At 37.6% G+C, this 20,490-nt stretch overlaps 1 protein-coding gene across 1 annotated transcript; it reads right to left on the reverse strand.

The window, feature by feature from the left end:
• Positions 1 to 7,744: 7,744 nt before the first annotated feature.
• On the reverse strand, positions 7,745 to 18,345 carry LOC128511889 (uncharacterized). Its single transcript, XM_053484954.1, has 5 exons — positions 18,312 to 18,345; positions 11,618 to 11,935; positions 9,737 to 10,007; positions 8,469 to 8,587; positions 7,745 to 7,791 (listed from the first exon to the last, which is right to left on the reverse strand). Exons 1-5 carry the CDS (start codon positions 18,343 to 18,345, stop codon positions 7,745 to 7,747), a joined length of 789 nt encoding a protein of 262 aa, XP_053340929.1.
• Positions 18,346 to 20,490: the final 2,145 nt, after the last annotated feature.

The following is a 20,490-nucleotide window of genomic DNA, read 5'->3' on the forward strand; positions in this document are numbered from 1 at the left end:
GGATCCCAGCACGAAAAGGGAAGGTACGGTGAGAGTCGGGCGCCTTAGAACTTAAGAATTTACGCTTCAACAATATGTAACGTTTCTACCGTTCTCTGCTTTTGTGACTTTCACAGGTACAATCCTAGAATAGCAGTAGTAGTCAAACCAGGAGAAAAACTGAGTTAAAGAGAAAAAGAAAGTGTGGGGTTTCCTACTAATGTGAGGACACTTAACAGGGTTGACCAAGTTAGTTAAAACTGGGTGACAAAAGCCCTGGTGGATAATGCGAGAACTTTCAAATTTGAATTTCAAATTATGAATTATAGCTAATTATTGAGCATTAATTAGCACTAGAATTGGTAGGAGCAATTTGTTATTAACTCCATTGATCATCTATCATTAAATTAGAGACACGACTTCTAATTTATTACTTAATTTTAAAAAATTTCAAACTAATAATGATAGTCGATGATGAATTTTAAAAGATGTTTATCATCAAAATCATATAAGTAGTTACAGTTACAGTGTACGATGAACACCGAATCTGTAATAATTTATGAAATTGAATTTAAGTTTTAGATTAAAACAATTAGACAATGATCAACATTTCATGATGTCATCAAAATCAATGAAAGTAATTTTGCTTAATCCATTACGTATAGGTAAAGTAATAAAGAGGGGGTCAGAAGAGAAAAAGGAAAAAGACCCACTGGTGTGATTTAAAGTTGGGTGTAACGAGGTTAGGTCACTAACAACTTTTGAACAGTGCATTCACAACTGAAAGATGCTATGTGCCAACCGCTAGCCTTAAATGCTACTAGCACAGATGCTACATGCACACAGGCTACCTGGTAAACGCGCTAGGTTTGCTAACTGACGTAGCTCATGCTAGACTTTGTTTACAACTGGTATTAGATAGCGCGGGCGGAATGCGTTACGTCGCTATGGTTACGTACACTTAAACGAGCGTGCTAGTTCAACAGTTATGGGTGATCAGTGACAATGGCAGCGCATTTAACAATGAACAACCCGAACAACACTAGTTAGCTCTTTATAGCTGCACGACCTCGACTCCACTCGTTAGAGTGGGGCACACAACTTAGTTGTTACTACATTTAAGACAACAATGTTGCTGAGATCTCGGCGTATCTCAGCCCTTTGTCAGACAAACATACCGACATTAAACACAAAAACAAACGTGGCTTTTAACCGCACATTTTACTTGAGTGAATTTGCAAGTGGAACATCGCACAGGCAGATTCACCATTGAGACAAATTAGCTGCACAAAGGTGTGTGTGGCAGGGTTTCTTCGCTGCATACACACTAAGAATTACAAACAGGGTTTCTTCGCTGTTTGTTACACACTAATTTGACTTTAGGGTTTGCGCAAATTAGCTGCACAAAGATGCGTGGCAGGGTTTCTTCGCTGCCTACACACTTACAAATAAAAACAGGGTTTCTTCGCTGTTTTTATGATAATATAAGGCCTTTAAAAGATGATAAGAGGAGCATCGCTCAAATCAATCTTTATCGCGGTGAAGGAAGATTTCTTCGTTCCAACAGGCGATTTTGATAATATTAAAATGTAAAGAGATTTCTTCGTCTTTACAGTACAAGTTTAATATTATAAGCTGCAGTTTAATTTAACATATAGCTAAGCTTGAAAATGGAACAAGCATCTCGCGCTCGCTATGAAGGCCTTTAAAAGATGATAGGAGGAACATCGCTCCAATCAATCTTTATCGCGGTGAAGGAAGATTTCTTCGTTCCAACAGGCGATCTTTATAGTATTAAAATGTAAAGAGATTTCTTCGTCTTTACAGTACAAGTTTAATATTATAAGCTGCAGTTTACTTTAAAAATATAGCTGAGCTTGAAAATGGAACAAGCATCTCGCGCTCGCTATGAAGGCCTTTTAAAAGATGATAGGAGGAACATCGCTCCAATCAATCTTTATCGCGGTGAAGGAAGATTTCTTCGTTCCAACAGGCGATCTTTATAGTATTAAAATGTAAAGAGATTTCTTCGTCTTTACAAGTTTACTTTAACCATTAACCATGACTAAATGTCGGACAAATAGTGGCTGTTAAAGTACAATACTAAAGGTGGTTTTGAACCATCCAATCACGAAAGTAAGTTCGTGTTGCATTTCATTCATTCACTCAGTGGTGTGCCGCGAGACAAGGACGTATACAGTATCGCAACAATCTGTTTCTCCGCCTCTAATCTATTTCTGGACAATAGAAGAGATACAGTGACGGTCTTGGTTTTATGAATTTTTAAGCCAAACAATGCCCGCTTTTATTCTCCACCATAATATATGTAGCGTTTTAACGTTATAATGACAATGAAAAGCTGCCGGCATTCTCCACCATAATACTGTGTATAGGTAGAGTTTTAACATAATAATGACCATGAATAGTTTCCGGCATTCTTCATCATTAATACGTAGGGTTTACATAATCAAGACAACGAATGACGGTTGCATTATCCACCAATAAATATAGACATTTTAATGTGAACACAATGCCAACGCATCCGTCATCATTAACAAGTAATTTTTAGCTCTGGGTCAGAGTTGTATCGAATCTTTAACGATTCGGTTTAATTTGATTAATTGAATCAAAATTTATAACGTACACTATATTGACTACCCGTCCAGCGTTTAGCACAATTTAGTGTATCTTACTAGTTCTGGTTATCACATGGCCAACAGCTATAACACAAAATCTAGTATTTAGCAATTTATGAGCAAGGTAACACGATCTGGGCAAATGTTTAGACTTTAAAACACATGACCAAGACAACAGTACTTTATAAAGAAACGAGAATTTATTTGACTAATCTACGATACATGAAACTACACTACTTGAACGCACGTGCACACACACACACACACACATACACACAAACAATTTGGCAAGTGAAAATGAATGAAGTTATTCTAGTACTGGTTACTAGATCAACGAAAGTCACAAGAGCAGAGTCTTGGGTTCAATCTTACGGTTTAGTTATGAAACGAGCACCAACTTCAGCAAGGTATGCAGCATTGTTTGTTTACTTGCGTTATGTTTCGTTCTCATCCGTTGGTTCGCCTCCAGCGAAGGGAATCACGGCGTTGCTGATTGGTTGGTGTGCTGTTGTAGAGATGACGTCAGTCAGGAAAGCCCTTCGGTGAGGCGTTGGTTGCCTGGTTACCGATGGCTGCGCTCTGGAACTTCTCCTGAGGTTTCCTTCGTTGCGGGACTTTGGAGTTCTGGCACGAAGTCTCGTTGAGAGTTCTTGAAGAGCGGATGACGCCAGCAGCGGTGGCGCAGCGCCCGCAAGGGCGGAAGCCCGAGCTGCTTGGAAGATGTTGTAGGTCGCAGTTGTGATGATATCTTCTCTTCTTCTTCTCTTACTGTGGACTTCCTGAGGGTTTTTGTCCCTTGGGGGTCAGTCCGTCCCACAGGTGATTCATCCAATCGGATGTGATTGCAGGGCTTAGCCACACCTCACGTGGTTCCTCCTTCTATGCATAAATTAGCCAGGTGTTTCGGCAGTCACGTGTGACCCATCCGGTTGGAGTTTTTAATACTTTATACAAAGTAATTTTGCATGAGCTCTGTTCATGTTACCAATTACCCATGTTTACCAACATTCTTGAAATAAAGCCAGCTTGAGATTGACACCAAACATTACATATCTTACCCACTCATTCCTTCCTTTATCTAATAAAAAGGTTTGTAAATGCTGATTACACCTTTAAAGTTATGCAGATTAATCAAACATATACACAGGAATAAAAGGAACTGAGTAAATATATGTAAATACGTTTTGCCCTACTGGCACACTTTAAAGATGTTTAAAATAGTGTCCATGCCGTATGCCTTTGTTCATGGAAAGGCATGTCTTCCGGAGGTCAAGAGAGTGTCCAGATGTAATGAGTTCTCTTCCCCCCCAGCTCGGGGTGAAGCTGTAAAACTGTATTCTTTGTTTACCGGATCGCCGATTTACACCCTCGGTTTCGGGGTCTACTTCAAAGCATCTGGCCTTGTGGAGTTTCTTAGTTTTACAGACGTCCTCCTTAAGATAGCGAACCAGATAAGGTTATCAGGATGGTGCCATGCATGTTGGGAGAGGGGGTTCAGGAATGTGATCCATTGACTGTTCTCTCTAAGGGAGCCCTGTTATTCGCTACATTGTTGACACCTGGGCTGGTGATCAGCCCCAGGCACAGGGTTGTGGGTAATGGATTCCTAAAGAGACTAGTACTCCAGCGATGGCTCCCTCTGGTGGTGATCGGAGGGAGTCGCAGAGAGTGGATTCGTGACAGAGCCCCCCCCCTGCGAGCGGCTCCTGGCGCGAGGAGGCAAACGACGCCGAGGCCTCCCACGAGGTCTCAGGGCAGGCCGGTTCGGATGGGAGTGATGTAAGTCATTTACCAGACTGGGGTCAAGGATGTCCTCTGCATTCACCCATGAGCGTTCCTCCGGTCCATACCCCTTCCAGTCCACCAGATACTCTAGATCTCGGGCCTGGCGACGTGAATCCAGGATTTCGTGGACCCGGTAGGCCTCCTCGCCGTCAATGATGAGTGGAGGGGTACTCTGATCACCAACCACCTCCTGGTCCTCCCCTCCTCTCGGTCCACCAGCGGGCTTGAGCAGAGAGACATGAAACGTGGGTGAAATGCGGTAATTTCTAGGCAAAGCCAATCTAAATGAAACCGGGGTTATTTCCTTAATTATTTTGAATGGACCCACGTACCTGGGACTGAGCTTCTTGCATGGGAGCCGTAGGCGAAGATCTCGGGTAGACAGCCATACCCACTGACCAGGATGGTAGGCTGGGTTAGGACGTCAATGGCGGTCAGCCTGCTCTCTGGTGCGGTGAACAGCTCTCTGGAGTTGTACATTAGCCTGTTCCCAAGTCTCCTCACTCTGGCGGAGCCAGGAGTCGACGGCTGGGAGTTCAGAAGACTCGCCAGACCAGGGGAAGAGTGGTGGTTGAAATCCCAGAATGCATTGGAATGGGGTGAGGTTGGGAGTCGCAGAGAGTGTATTCGTGACATAGATATTTAATGATGTATGCAAATTAGGTCACTAGCGATGTCCCCACAACATTATGAAAACCAGTTAATTTTCTGTTTATGCAAATTTGGTCCCCACTAATGACTGATTCTTGTTATGTCCTCAAAAACCAAGCACATTTTCTTTTACTGTGAAACTGTAATATAAAGTGATATTTGTGTTTAAAGAATTTAATTGTACATGCCTGATTTTTTTCACACCCAGAGGATCAATGGAACACGGTGTCCCCAAAACTGATGGCTGGGACTCCTGTCCACATAATGCCCTAATTACAAGAGTGTGTGTGTGTGAGAGAGAAAGACGGAGAGAAAGGAGTTGGAGGGAAGTCACTTTTTTATTTTAATGAACATTTGCCAACTAACCAGATTATACTCCTTCATTTGTATCTATGTATTTATTTTATTTAACATTTTAATAATCACACTGGCATAAATAAACTGTATAGAGTATCCACTCATTTTGTGAATCCCTTACAATTTACAAAACTTTGGAGTGAAATAAATCAGCAAGGCTGGAGCACACTGCCAGTTGTCACCTACAGTGGACAACTGGTTACTATAAAATGATGCCACCACCACTCACGTCAACAGCAACAGGAAAGAAAAAAATGTAAACCGATTGAGACCCTCAAGCTTTATCACTTCTTTCCAGCAGTTGGCAGTAATGCACCTAAAAAACTGCTTGCAATAATAATAACAATAATAAAACATAATGACAATAACATTAACAATAAAAATATTAACAAGTATAACTGTTCTTGTTGTTATTATGAGTATTATTATTGTTCCTTTCATGTCGTAATTTATTTTCCGTCTCCACTTTTTCTCACTTTTCTGTTTTTTTATTTTACATCCCATTATCCATTTTTTTACCTTCAAAAAATTTCTCCACCCATTTTTGTGCAAATCTTCAAAACTTGTTTAAACTTTCATGAATATTCAATTGCATTTAAACACAAGTAAGGTTAAGACGATTTAACACGGTTAGTCATATAAGAACCTGAAATGACAACAGAATTGCAGCTTCGAGAAAAGACCTGGCTTTTATTAGACTCATGGATCGAGAGGTCTGCAAGAATAAAGTCAATAGGTGAGTATCACCCTTAATATTTAAAGTTCCCAGAACTTGTTTATCACATAACAAGGAAAATCTACTTAAATTACTTACATCACAATGTACAGATCACATCACATAGGAATGTATGTTGGAATGCATAGGATATGCAAAATATATTTGACAATAAGGATTTGCACTCAAATTTACCCATGAAAACTCATAACATTCAAAATTTCTATGCATATTTGCACACACAGCACAGCACAGCACAGTATATTTCAATTTGTACAGTAGATTTCTATTTTTGCACATCATATTTCTATTTTTATTTTTAGTTATATTTTTCTAGCACATTTCTATTTTTATTTTTAGTTTTATTTTTCCTAGTTTAATTTAATTTTTTATTTAATTTCTATCGTATTTCTTTTATTCATATTTATTTCTTATTTGTAAACTTTAATTCTCTTCTAGGGTCAATGGCAGCCGTATAATGCATTTCACTACATTTCGTACTGTGTATGTCTGTGTACGTGACAAATAAAATTTGAATTTGAATTTGAATTTGAATTTTCATCTACCTTCCAAATAAGCCAAGCCTAATCTGGAACGTCCTAAAATTTTGTTTAGTGCACAATACCAAGACATCTCCGTCAACAACCTATTAATGACAGAAAACTAATAACAACATGATATGTGTCTTGATGTGGTTTACATAAGGATGGGGAATGTGGTGTTCCTGATGATGACCAGAAATACCATGGATTCCTTTGGTACTGTGAAAAGGACTCTAAAAACTCTCAGAAAAATTTACAACATGACTACTCAACGTCATTTTCGATAGTATAACAATCCTAAAGGTTTCTCCACAATGCAATTGGAATTAAGGATGGAAATACACTGAACACAATAGGGTCTGGGCTTGATGTAGAAATTTACCTCATGTGGCGGTAGAAAACAAATGGTTTGTTAATGATTTCAACAGTTATTAATTTGATATGCATTTCAGTTAAGGATATTTTAATGTTGATTTATAGTCAGGCCAATCTAATTTAGCAGTCTGATGAAGACTCGTTTCAGTGACACTTGATGGTTGACTGGGGATTCAGCAGATTTGTAATCAACATTGTTTAAACTCTTACTTGTGTGCCTTCTCTAAGCATGAAGAGCCAGAATATCAATAATAATAATAATAATAATGTTTTATTTGTCTCATATAATTCACAGATTATATATCTCAGCTTGTTAAGAAACAATGACACGTCCCAACTGCCCCCACTATTAAATGATACACACTGTTGTGTTACATTTACATAAAGGTGTAAGGAAACATGGTGTTTTACTCTCCTGCTTTCTACAAGTAACATCTCTGAACATTACTAAATCCACAAATCTCCTCACACAGCTTCAGTTAAAGTCAATTAATATATAAAATATACACTATGAGGTTGCTGTTGACAATGAAAACCTATTTACATAAGTATTTTTCTCATTTTCGATTGTACCTTACAAAGATTGCGTTGAAAGCAAAACATCACAGCAACAAAAAAAAAACCTTATCATACAACATCCAATAATCTAAAAAAAATAAAATAAAAAAACATCATTGCATTCTCTCTTTATACAGTGACTCTGCTCAGTCCTCTATGACTGCATTCACGGTTCTCTCTCCATCAGTGTGAGCTGGTAAGGAAAAAAACAAGGTCACTTTTGTAGCAGGTTCATAAATGTTGTTTGTGTCATGAAGCCAGTTAAACTGCATTTGAACTCATCCTAAATATAGTTTAAAGGGTGAAGTAAAGTGAAAAACTGACAGTGCTTCAGAAAAAGAAGTGTTAGAAAATAAACATCACACATTCAGACATTTTCAATAGCTCAAGAGTGGTTGGCTCATGAAAACAAATAATAAAAAAAAAACTTTCATGAATAGATTTTATTGTCATTATACGGTGTACATGAAATTAGAAGTGCAAGATCTAAAATGGTGCAATTAGAAAAACTATAAACATTGGACAGGTTTACATTAATTAATTGATCATTAGAGAGACAGACATTATTGCACAAGCCAAACTTCTAAACTTGTAGCTTATTTGACGAATGTAGAGGTAGATTAGTGTCGGTGATGGCTTTAGAGACACATTATTTCACCAGCCATGACATATTGCACTCATCATGTAATGAAATTATAATAACTGCACTGGCCCATGTAATGATACGGTAGCAAGGTAATGAGAAAAATAAAAATAGTAATAAACAGAAAGACAAATTATTATTCTAGTCATGTAGTATATAGTTAGTGTCATTCATTATGTCACTTATTATGTCACATTATTATAGAGATGTCCTGGAAGAGTTCTCACCTCGAGCTCTGTAACATTTGATCAGCAGAATGATGGTGACCAGCAGATATGGAGAGGCTGTCACTACACTACTGATCAGCATGAGCACTGAGAATTGGGCTTCTACATGTGATGGATATGATACAGAGGAGAATAATAATAATAATAATAATAATAATAATAATAAACTGTAGGTATTGGCCTAAAAGACAGAACAAACAAATGCATTTACACTAGTAGACTTTAAAGCATGTGAACACACTGGATATTGTATACAGATTAGCTGTTATATTATGTAAAGATACAGAGGTTATGTTAGAGACTGAGACAGTGGTAGAAACTTTCATCTGACTTTGAGACCTTATGGATTATTATCTTTCCTGCAGTCTTTGTCTGGAGAACTGATTCATCTTTATAGATATTCCTTGGAGGAATGTGTGTAGTGATATAAACAGTGTAGAGTCAGAAGATGGCCCTCAGTCACTGGATGGACAGAACAGAAAATTTGGACTTCTCCTTTATTTCACAGTGAAATACATTAGTGTGATTATTTTGTATTGTTAAATTGGATACAAACTCTTTAGATAAGAACTGTAGCACTAAAGTTTTTTAAAGCTGCATTACAGCATTATTCAGTGTTTTACCTGCACTACTGTAGATGAATTAGCTCAGGAGATAAACTTGACATACTATTACTATTAAATAACATATAACTTCTTATAATGTTCTGAGTAGTACTGAGTAAAATATATAAATATTTATATTGTTACACTTGTCTCTGGTCTAGGGTCAGAGAGGAGGTAACAAAGAAATCGACAGAGGCAAACTCTTAGGGAAAAAAAAAGCAATATCAAACAAATTAACTGTTTCTCCCCAGTCCCAGCATTCCAGCAAAAGACCACACTAACTTGGTAAATAACAAAAGAGAGTTTTATTTAAGAAGTTCAATGATGAAGGGGAGCAAATCATTCTTCAGAAGGGGAACCGTGGCAAAATAACAAACATAACAGAGCTCAGGGGCAGAAAAGAGAATGAGAGAGAAAACCAAAACACGGCAAAACTCAGATTACATATACACACAGTATTACAAATAAAAATAATTACGTCTTGGAACGTAACAATATAGTAATATTGTGTCACAGTTAAGGTTATCTCATGAGCTGATTCAAGTCTAAATTTTCTCTTCTGTCCACGGTGGTGAGTCTTTTTTTTTTTTACTTTATATATTGTAATGGAAAACCATATGTATAAAACCATACGTATATATAATAAAAAAAGACTCACCATACACTGTGATGTTGACAGGATTACTGTTTTCCCCAGATTCAGACTCACACCAGTAAACTCCAGTGTAGGATGTGGAGAGGGAGCTGATTTTACATGTAGATCCTGTAACTGATCCCCACTGTAAACAATTCGACACTCTGTTGCTGCGTGTATATCGTCTCACTGTCCATCCAGTAGAGTTACTCTGGTCCTCACAGCTCAGTGAGAGAGAGTCATTAGTAAAGTGTTGAGTTCTGCTGGGATTGATGATCAGAGAGACTGGAGGAGATTCACCTTAAACACACAACATTATAATTATGTGTATAATGCACTTATAAAAAATATATAATAATAATAATAATAATAATAATTGATGTGTTATTATGATTGTGTTTTTATGGTCAACTTAAATTTATATTTGAATGAGAATAATCCTCTACCAGTGCTTAGGGCTTTTCAACTTCCTTAAACATCCATCACGGACTAGGAGGAATATTTTTACAGGTTATATTGTAACTGTATTTCTTCATTATATGTCAAATCAGTTGTGTGTTAATTTGCACATTTCTTTATTAATATTTGCTACTTAAACTCATGAGTGTTTGTATTTTTATTTATCAGTTAGTGGCTGTGGATTGCTTAGGGCTAATGAACTGCCTTACAAATTCCTCACTCAAAAGAGTAACATTTTTTAATAAATCTAGGCACAGCTGTACACTCACAGGACAATTTATTAGGTACACCTAGTACTGGGTTAGACACACTTTTGTGTGAACTGTCTCAATTCTTAATTACATAGATCCAATAAGGTAGTAAAAACATTACTCAGACATTTTGGTCCATTTTGACATGATAGCATCATGCAGTCACTGCAGATTTGTTGGCTACACGGCCATGATGCAAATGTCCCTTTCCACCACATCACAAAGCCACTCTATTGGACTGAGATCTGGTGAATGTGGAGGCCATTTGAGTGTGGAGGCCATTACAGTGAACTCATTGTCATGTTCAAGGATCCAGTTTCATATGATTATATATTTGTCATAAAGTAACAGACATGGTCAGCAACACTCACTCATCTTCTATACCGCTTTATCCTGTATTCAGGGTCACGAGGAACTGGAGCCTAACCCAGGAGACTTAGGACACGAGGCAGGGTACACCCTGGACAGGGTGCCAATCCATCGCAGGGCACACATAATATTTAGACACATTCACACACTACAGGCAATTTGGGAACGCCAATTAACCTTACCTACATGTCTTTGTGAATGTGGGAGGAAACCGGAGTACCCAGAGGAAACCCACCAAGCACAGGGAGAACATGCAAACTCCATGCATACAGAGATGGGAACCGAGCCTGGCCGGGGTTTTGAAACCCAGACCCTGGAGGTGCAAGGCGACAGTGCTAACCACTACACCACCGTGCCACCTGGTCAGCAAAAATATTCAATTATTCAATGTTGTGTGTTCAGCATACCTGGCCATTCTCCTCTGACTTTGGCATCAACAGCACATTCTCGCCCAGATAGCTGCCCTCACTTAAAATCTTCTTTTTTTTTCAGACCATTTTTTGTAAACCCTAGAGATGGTTGTATATGGCAATACCAGTAGACAAACAATTTCAGAAATACTAAGACCAGCCCATCTGGGACCAACAAGTCACTTAAATCTCCTTTCTTTAGCAGATCATCTTGACCGTGTCTACATGCCGAAATGTGTTACTGCCATGTGATTGGCTGATGAGATATTTGTGTTAACAAGCAATTTATCTGTTGCATCTAATGAGGTAATCGGTGAGTGTATTCCTTCATCATATTTTAAATCAATGCTCCATTTATTTTCACCTATACACCTATATTTGATACTCCAACACATCACTGTTGATATTTTTTTCCCCTCACCAATGATCCATACTGCCTGTGGGTTGCTGAACTTTGTAAAGAATTGTTCTCTCTCTCCTCTGCACCTATAAACTCCTGTGTGTTTAAGAGCAGCAGGACTGAGAGTGTAGTTGCCTCCAGATCCTCTGCGGCTGTCTGAGAGGAGCTCCACATAGCCATGATTATTTTTTAATTGAATTAGGCCATCTCTGTAGGGAACCTCTCTGTACCAGCTGAATGTCCAGTTTGTAGAGGAGTTTGTAACCTCACAGCTGAGAGTCACTGAGTCTCCTTCAGTCAGCCAGCTCTGTGGAGATACACTCAGTACTGCAGGTCTTACTGTTACACAGGAAATACAAAAAAACGATACTTTAAATCTGTACATTTAATTTATATACAATAATAATTTTGCCATTGATTTCTGATGTCACACTGAATACAGAATAAGTAATCAAACACTAAATATGCTAAATACAGAAAAAAATACAAATATGTAAAATTAATATCGAACTAATTACACGATGATGTTCACAACACCACTGCAATACAGTCATAATATTATAACCAAAACTTATTTTATTATACTTTAGTATGACTCAGTGGACCCCACAGACACAATAATGTAGGTGTTAAGAAGGAAAAAATCCTCAAATGGAAAATTACAATTAACATTAGTTTTTTGTGTGCTTAATTCACATTATCTCTAAGAGCTCATTTTATAAAAGATTTAAATTTAGCATTAAATATGACTTTACATATTATTATGGTTATGAGATTGGGGTGTGTTAGTTCCTCACACATTACCAAAGGGTATAATTATACTACACATAAGCTTAGCTGCTGTTGATTTGTAGTATAATCTACATAATACAGCTGTGTCTAACCTTTCAAAGAGGGCTAAGAGTAGACCTTACTAACATACCTGAGGTCTAGCCACATAAACAATCATAAATATGTCTAATATATAGTTTACTTGAAATTGAAATGAAATCCTAAATATGAGTTTGCAAGTATAAAACTATAAAATCATAATCTTGTTGCTACAGACTCACCTGATACAGTCAGTGTAACAGCATCACTGATCTCTGAGCTCTGAGAGTCACGTCTCTGTCCTCTGCAGGTGTAGTTACCACTGTCAGAGTCATTAACAAACCTAACTGTGGCCCACTTTATTGTGCTGTTGGTAAAGACTTTGTTTTTTCTCTCACTGAGGAAAGTCTTGTTATTCTTATACCAGCTGTATGTCCACTCAGTGTCTCCTCCTCCCTGTATGTCACATGTGAGAGTAACATTCTCTCCTCTGTACACGTGTTTATCAGGCTCTATAGTCACCACAGCTTTAGCACGTCCTATAAAACAACCTGCTGTTAATATGAAGTAGCTCCTATGTGTACAGACGTGAACCGAGTCACATAACACTTTGAAGAACTTAAGTAAAAGTTAATATACTGCTTTAAATACAGAATTAATGTGTAAAACTAAAGAATCACAATGCGACTTTAAAATTATCAATTCTTTGTGTAGTATAGTTTCACTGAACATTTATAATTCTAAATTTTTATAATAACATATTATAATATGTCAAACTATTTTTTTAATATTTTACCAAGGAAATAGTCAAGAGCCAGACAGCGTGAGGGAATTCACCAAGAGCACAAAGGCAAATTTAATAAAACTAATAATAATAGTAATAATAATAATAATAATAATAATTTATCACAGTGTTCCCCCGTACATTGCACCACTTACATTGTTTTTACCTTTAATATTTTGACTCTATCATTACAAGCCCTGTCCTAATACAGCTTCCACTTAGGGTTGAATACAATACCCGTACAAGCCCAAGTGGTCCCAAAAAGATTGCTTATGATTCTGATGAGATTATCATTGTGTTTGTGTCTCTACTAAAGCTTGGCAGTTTCTAGTTTCTAATCCTGTGTATAATAAATGAAGTCCCACCTGCACGAGTGTCCTGACTTTTTTTCTCTTACATAACTCAGTTAAAGTAGCTTATTCTCTTTACAGATATGAGATAATATTAACAAACTCAGAAACTCTGCAGGGTAATGCACAAAACACAACCTTCTCTGCTCCAATTCAAATTAAATATGCACAAACAAACAGCATACAATGTACAGTACACTCACCTTGAGCAGGTGTCAGTGTTATAAGTGAAATCAGCACTGAATAAGAATAAAAACAGAACATGTGCTTTATACATCTAAAAGATTCAGTATATCATTAAACACTACACATTATAGACACAATGATGCACTGATGTGATCTCAAACAAAGTACTACTGATTCCTCAGAAGGCCAAGTGTAGGACATTTTCATAAAAAAAAAATAATAACATCAAGGAGTTGATGAAAAAATATTTCACACTTAAATGATCCAGATGATTAAACTAATTTCAAACTGGTATAATTTTATTTAATTATAAATCCGCAATACTACATATATTATCACCTAAGGTTGTATTAGATCTTGTTATCAATTTTAGCTCTTATTATATGTTATGAACATGTTTTGTTTATTTATTTTTTTTTTTAGTTCTTTTTATTGATATTTATTTCCTATTAATATTCTTTTAAGTGTGGCACCATGGTGTAGTGGTTAGCACTGTGGTCCAGGTTTGATTTCCGGCCAGGATTCCCGCCTCTGTGTCCGTAGGGTTTGCATGTTCTCCCCATGCTTGGTGGAATTCGTGCAGGTACTCCGGGTTTCCTCCCACAGTCCAAAGATATCCAGGTTAGGTGAATTGGCATTCCCAAATTGCCCATAGTACGTGTGTGTGTGTGTGTGTGCCCTGTGATGGATTGGCACCCTGTCCAGGGTGTACCCTGCCTTAAAGCCTTTAAGCCTCTAAGCCTCCTGGAATAGGCACCAGGTCCCCGCGACCCTAAATACAGTTTAAAGAGGTATAGAAGATGAGTGAGTGAGAATAATCTTTTATTTTTAGGGTCACGAGCAGTCGTTTAAGCATTTTATTGCATATTGTACTGTGTGTGACTGTGTATGTGACAAATAAATTTAGAATTTGAACTTGTATTTGCTGTATGTCCTGCAGACCTCATTTACCTGAGCTCATACCACTAATTTGTTTTTAGGGGAAAAACATTATATAGATATTATTCTGACCACAACAAATACTAAGATGAAACCTATTATACTATTTATCACAGAGAACTTTCTAGCTTTGTTTACTAAAGTCACTTTTTTAAAACTGTAGCACAAAAAACTTGTGTTCCTGGTCAGCAGATCCACAGCCTGCTCCCCCGCAGAGTTCTGAACAGGCAGAGGCCCGGCCAGGTAGACACAAAATAAAAAAAATCCACATAGGCTTCAATATTCACCAAGTCAAGCTCTTTCCAGGTGTTTCCATAAACCCTTTTCTCCTACAGCTTTGTCATGTTTACATTTACATTTAGGCATTTGGCAGACGCTCTTATCCAGAGCAACTTACAAAAAGTGCTTTAAAGTTTACATCATCGGATACATACTTACACTGGGCTAACTAGGTTAATAACTAAGTACCGTTAGTCCAACACAACTGGGAAGAGGTTGTGTTTTTTTTGGGGGGGGTTTAATTCAAGTACTGGAGAAACATATGCGTCTTAAGTCGTTGTTTAAAGATAGTCAAAGTCTGGTGGGATGAGGCGAGCAGTGCTAGAGGATCAGAGGGAACGTGGTGCAGTGCGTGGTGTGATTAGAGCAGAGAGGTAAGTGGGTGCTGGGCCATTTTTAGCTTTGTAGACAATCATCAGTGTTTTGAATTTAATGCGGGCAGCTACAGGAAGCCAGTGCAGGGAGCGGAGGAGTGGTGTGGTGTGGGAGAACTTGGGAAGGTTATAAACGAGACGTGCTGCTGCATTCTGGATCAGTTGCAGAAGATGAATCGTGGACAGAGGCAGGCCTGCCAGGAGTGAGTTGCAGTAGTCCAGTCTTGAAATAACAAGGGACTGAACAAGCACCTGAGTAGCCTGTGAAGAAAGAAATAGGCGAATTCTTCTGATATTGTAAAGAAGAAATCTACAAGAGCGAGTAAGGTTAGCGATGTGTGGGGAAAATGACAGATGATTGTCCACGGTTACCCCAAGATTGCGGGCAGTGGTTGATGGAGTGATTTGGTTGTTGTCCAGGGATATCACAAGGTCTTGACATGGGGATGAGTCACAAGGGATAAACAACAGTTCTGTTTTACTGAGATTGAGCTTCAGCTGATGAGCAGCCATCCAGGTTGAGATGTCTACCAGACATGCTGAGATCCGGATGGAAACCAAGAGACCAAGTATGTTTATTGTATGTCAATGGTTACAACGGAATCTGTACGGAAAAGTTAAAAATAGGATGTGATATCTTCTACTCAGGATATGGAATATCAGGTGAGTGTTAGGGTTTGGTTTTATTTTTGGATGAAAGGAGACCACAGCTTAAGCTGGGTCTTCTTACTCATCAATGTCAATGTCTCCCTCCTCGAATTATACTTTGTTTTATCCTCAACCTCTGACTCTTCCTCCTCTTAACCCTCCTCATTGTCAACCTGCCTTCTCTCCTCCTGATCACTGTCATCATCAAATATAATTCTACAGCTACACATGCAGTATGTCTCTTGGCCATCGAGCTGTTAAAGACTTAACTGTGAGTAAGGCATGAAAAAAAATTTGTATACCAGGCTGCAAGAAAGTTCTATGACTGGAACAATGTTGCAAGTTTGTTTTTCAACAGGTGTGGTAAAAATGATGTTGTTGATAGGTTCCTGTGCAGGTTGCCATAGTAGTCAATAAGGGGTAGAAGATCCTTTAAGTGCTTAAACTCTGTTTTCTACACTAATTGTAGTGTTACCCATTTATTTCCAATGATCTGTCATTTTTGACTGAGAACACCATGAGTGTATATAAGTTCCATAAAACACACACATTTTTATGTAAATATTTCTAATCTATTTCATGTGTTAAATGTAAACCTCATGAAATATTGATAAAATGTACGGCAGTTGTTAGTGAAGAAAATTGTAAATCAGTCAGATTTGACCGAAACACAACATAATGATTTCATTTATTAAACTGTCAAAATATACAGTACCTGGAATTCATGGTTTCATCAGTTATGGCAAACAGCCCCAGACCATCATACTACCACCACCATGTTTTACTGATGGTATGATGTCCTTTTTATTAGATGTTGTGTTGATTTTACACACACAGGACACACACCTTAAAAACTTTTGTCTCAACCTGCCACAGAATATTTGCCAAAAGTAATGAAGATGTTTTTGGCAAATGTGAAATGAGCCTTTGGTTTGTTTTGGTCAGCAGTGACTTTTGCCTTAGAACTTTCCCCCAGCTGCCATTTTTGCCCATTTTCTCTTTCTTATTGTTGAATCATGAACACTGACTTTAATTTAGACAAATCGTAACTGAATTTAATTTAGATGTTGTTCTGGGCTCTTTTTAAGCTCCGGAATGAGTCATCGTTGAGCTTATGGAGTAATTTTAAATGCCTTTGTAACCCTTTCCAATTACTTTTTCCCACAGGCCCAGGTAAGTTTGGAAAGCTTGTTGTTTTAAATAATCATTTAAATAATTTTTGGTTTTATAATATCAACATTTGTTGATACCAACATGGCATCGTAGATACATAGGTGAGAATCAGAAAGACACACGACTCCAAGTCTACTGTGCACACCTTGTCTCAAACAGTCTCTACTGTACACACTGTGCCCAACAGTCTCTAATGCACATGAACCATGGGCCAACTCCGGACTGCATCCCTATTTTATTTCGTACACATGAACTTGGAAAAGAATAACACTGAAATGGCCCAGAGTACACTACTGCTTAGCATTTTTAACAGTGGCAAGACCACATAGTAAACGGTTTGAACAGATCAACATATAAGTACTTTATCATCCAGTAATATCAGTTTGGTTTTGAATATGGCATGACATTGCATAAACTAACTTGAGAATTAATACGCAATTGAATGAATTCTAAACTTTCATCATTCAGTAACAGTGAATTAACACTGAACTTACTAATCATGTGTTATAGTCACAAGCACATTGCTGGTGGAGACATGTGACATGAAGGAAATGAGGTTCATGTTAAAAGTGACCAATCATATGTTGAGCTATTCATGAGTTATACATGTTGTCCATATTTAGGTAAAACGCTGTTTAGTTAAAGCCTGTTATCAGTCTCATACATCATTTCACACCTCCTCCTGCTAAACCCACACTGCTAAATAGCCAAAAAAACAAACTAACATAAATAACTTCTCTATTTTAGGGCCTCTGCTTGTTTCTGCATAATTTTTGCTCAAGTTCTTTACTCTAATGTATAAAAAACATTCCTAACACTCGAATATTTTGCTTGATTGGCTTTAACTGTGATTAATGTGTGAATTCACCATGGCATTATTTTAACAACCCTATCTAATGTAGTAATGACATAGAAATCGTTGTTTAAACCAGTAATTTGATCTGAAACACAGTACAAGATTTTCCATGGCAACAGAACATGTCTTCTGACAACATTGTTTATGAGAAGCTACTAAATATATCTGCATTAAATACGTGCTTTAAACAAAAAAAGTTTGCAGTAAAATTATTATTATTTTTTTTATTCTAATGCAGACACACTTGCCTACACAAATAGTTACATCAAGAAGGTTGAGGGATTTTGTCAAAGAGTCAAAGAGAACATTTACTCACAGAGCATCACAGAGAGTGGACGGAACTCCATCATGGTTCTGTAAAGACTGACTGACTGGCAGAGAAGTGATGTGTTTTACTGTCTAAACTTCCTGTGGTCTCACAGACTATGTCTGTGTGTGTGTGTGTGTGTGTGTGTGTGTGTGTGTGTGTGTGTGTGTAATTATCGCATTGTGGGGACATCACTATGGCTACACACAAACATTATGGGTGCTGAAACAGTTATGGGGACAAAAAAATGTCCCCACAATGGTGAAGTATTGTAACGTGTTGGGGAGGGTATAAATAAGTGCCCCACCAGTTTTTAGCCTTGGCACATAAGTGACCCTTTGGATAGGTGTATTTGTGTGACCATTTGCTCCACGTCGCCCCCTTTAGTCTTGAACCAGTTTTTTTTTTTTTTTTTTTTGGATTAGAAAATGAACTACATCGTGTGGGAATTAGAAGTTAGCTACATTTCCCATCTGCCCCGGATGTTCCCGCCCACCTATCCAACGCGCTTCCGGCTGTGAGTGTTTTATTTTTATACCTGTCTATTTAACGGGATATTCCTCGTCATTCAGTTAATGTAAGGTGATAAACAGCAGCAGCGTGTTTGTGAATTAAGTCTCTAGTGGAAGATTTGAGCTGTGAGTTGAGTTTAAAGTGTGTGAGATGGAGCTCAGGGCTGGAGAGGAGCATCACAGCTCAGTAGTGCAGCTCATACTGACCTTTTTATTATCTGGCGGAAAACTTAAACTGATACACACCATGTTTAAAATCATGCTCAGCTGTTTTCTGTCTGTCAAAATATTCCCAAGGAACCTCAACTGAACATTAAAATTAATATCTGAACAATTTCTTGTGAAGGTAAAATGCCACGAATGATCCTCCGTCTCACAGACGCTGTGCAGTGTGTAACTTCTCAGAGTGAGGAGACATCACAGCGGGAACACATCAGTCCAGATAAAGGTGTGTGTGATCAGTGTGATTCATGGGTCCTTCTAAATTGCCCCCTATACGTGGCCGATTGAAAATGAATGGGTGTCCTGAGTAGAGGGAGAAGTACAGTATTTTGAAAAAAATATTAAACCTTTTTTCATCTCTCACCAATCCAATCTCTCACCAATTTTTGCACACACCACTCTAACCTGTGGTATAATACACTGTAAAAAATTTCTGTAAATTTACATAGAAATTTAACAGAAAAATGCTGTTTTAATGAAATATCAGTAGGTTGCCGTTTTTTACAGTGCATTGTGGGAAGACTTGCTCACTTCAGGTTAGTAGTCGAACAACAACAGTATGTCACTGTTATTTAACGGTATTATATCATATTTTTTTATTTGTGCGACGTGTATTATCACCACGAGGTAATTAGAGTGCACCTTTATCTATGTTTGTCATATCTTTAAAAATATTACAGGAGGGTTTTTTATAATTATTTCTAAAGTATTTCTAAAAATAACATTATAAAAACATGTGGGTAACGGATCAATTAAAACAGAGACCATCGTAGCTGGGTGCCACGGACGGATGCCGAAAGTGTGTTTAGGCTACACACAGAAAACAAAAATCTGGCGCGACAAGGAGCTGCGGAACTTCCATACTGCATTACATTTTCCATCGTGTTGCTAACAGGTAAGAGTTCGCTTTTATTCAAACTGTTCATTTGACGAAAAATCTGTAAGTTCAACTCTGAAATTCGATTTTCGTATTATTTTTAAATTCATCGGTTCAATACACCATATTTTACTCACTGTTTTATTGGTGTTACAGACGATTTCTAAAATTCATGCGGTAACGTTAAAGATTCGGTAAAGCCGTTGTAATTAACTTAATTACATGCAGTTAGCAGCTTGAAACTTTCCCAAACTGACTGGGTAAGTTAACGTTAATGTTCAAATACAAGATAAATTATATGCTTGTTACATTTTACCTCAATTTAACTTTACATTACATTGGCAAGCTATATCCATAGTTGGAAAGACAGGTTTAGTTTATTTTAGTTGACAGTAAATGATATAAGCAAATTATCGACAGATTACTGTGAATGTGCTTATTTAAAAAAAAAATCTAACGTCAAATACTCTTGCACTTCGTCACCATTTTATCTTTTGATCGTGACTCGAATGCATCAGTAATTTGTTAGTTAGTGTTCCGGCTGTTTTTTGCATTATGTTTCCCTGTAATTTCTGTA

This window comes from Clarias gariepinus, chromosome 1, assembly GCF_024256425.1.
Source record: "Clarias gariepinus isolate MV-2021 ecotype Netherlands chromosome 1, CGAR_prim_01v2, whole genome shotgun sequence".
Classification (NCBI taxonomy): domain Eukaryota; kingdom Metazoa; phylum Chordata; class Actinopteri; order Siluriformes; family Clariidae; genus Clarias; species Clarias gariepinus.

Excerpts from the sequence above, each read along its gene's own strand:
- LOC128511889 (XM_053484954.1), bottom strand. The coding sequence starts at position 18,345 with ATGATGGAGTTCCGTCCACTCTCTGTGATGCTCT. Across the intron at positions 10,008-11,617 it reads ACAGGCAGTATGGATCATTG|GTGAATCTCCTCCAGTCTCT; the intron begins GTGAGGGGAAAA and ends TGTGTGTTTAAG. Across the intron at positions 7,792-8,468 it reads CAAATGTTACAGAGCTCGAG|CTCACACTGATGGAGAGAGA; the intron begins GTGAGAACTCTT and ends TTTCCTTACCAG.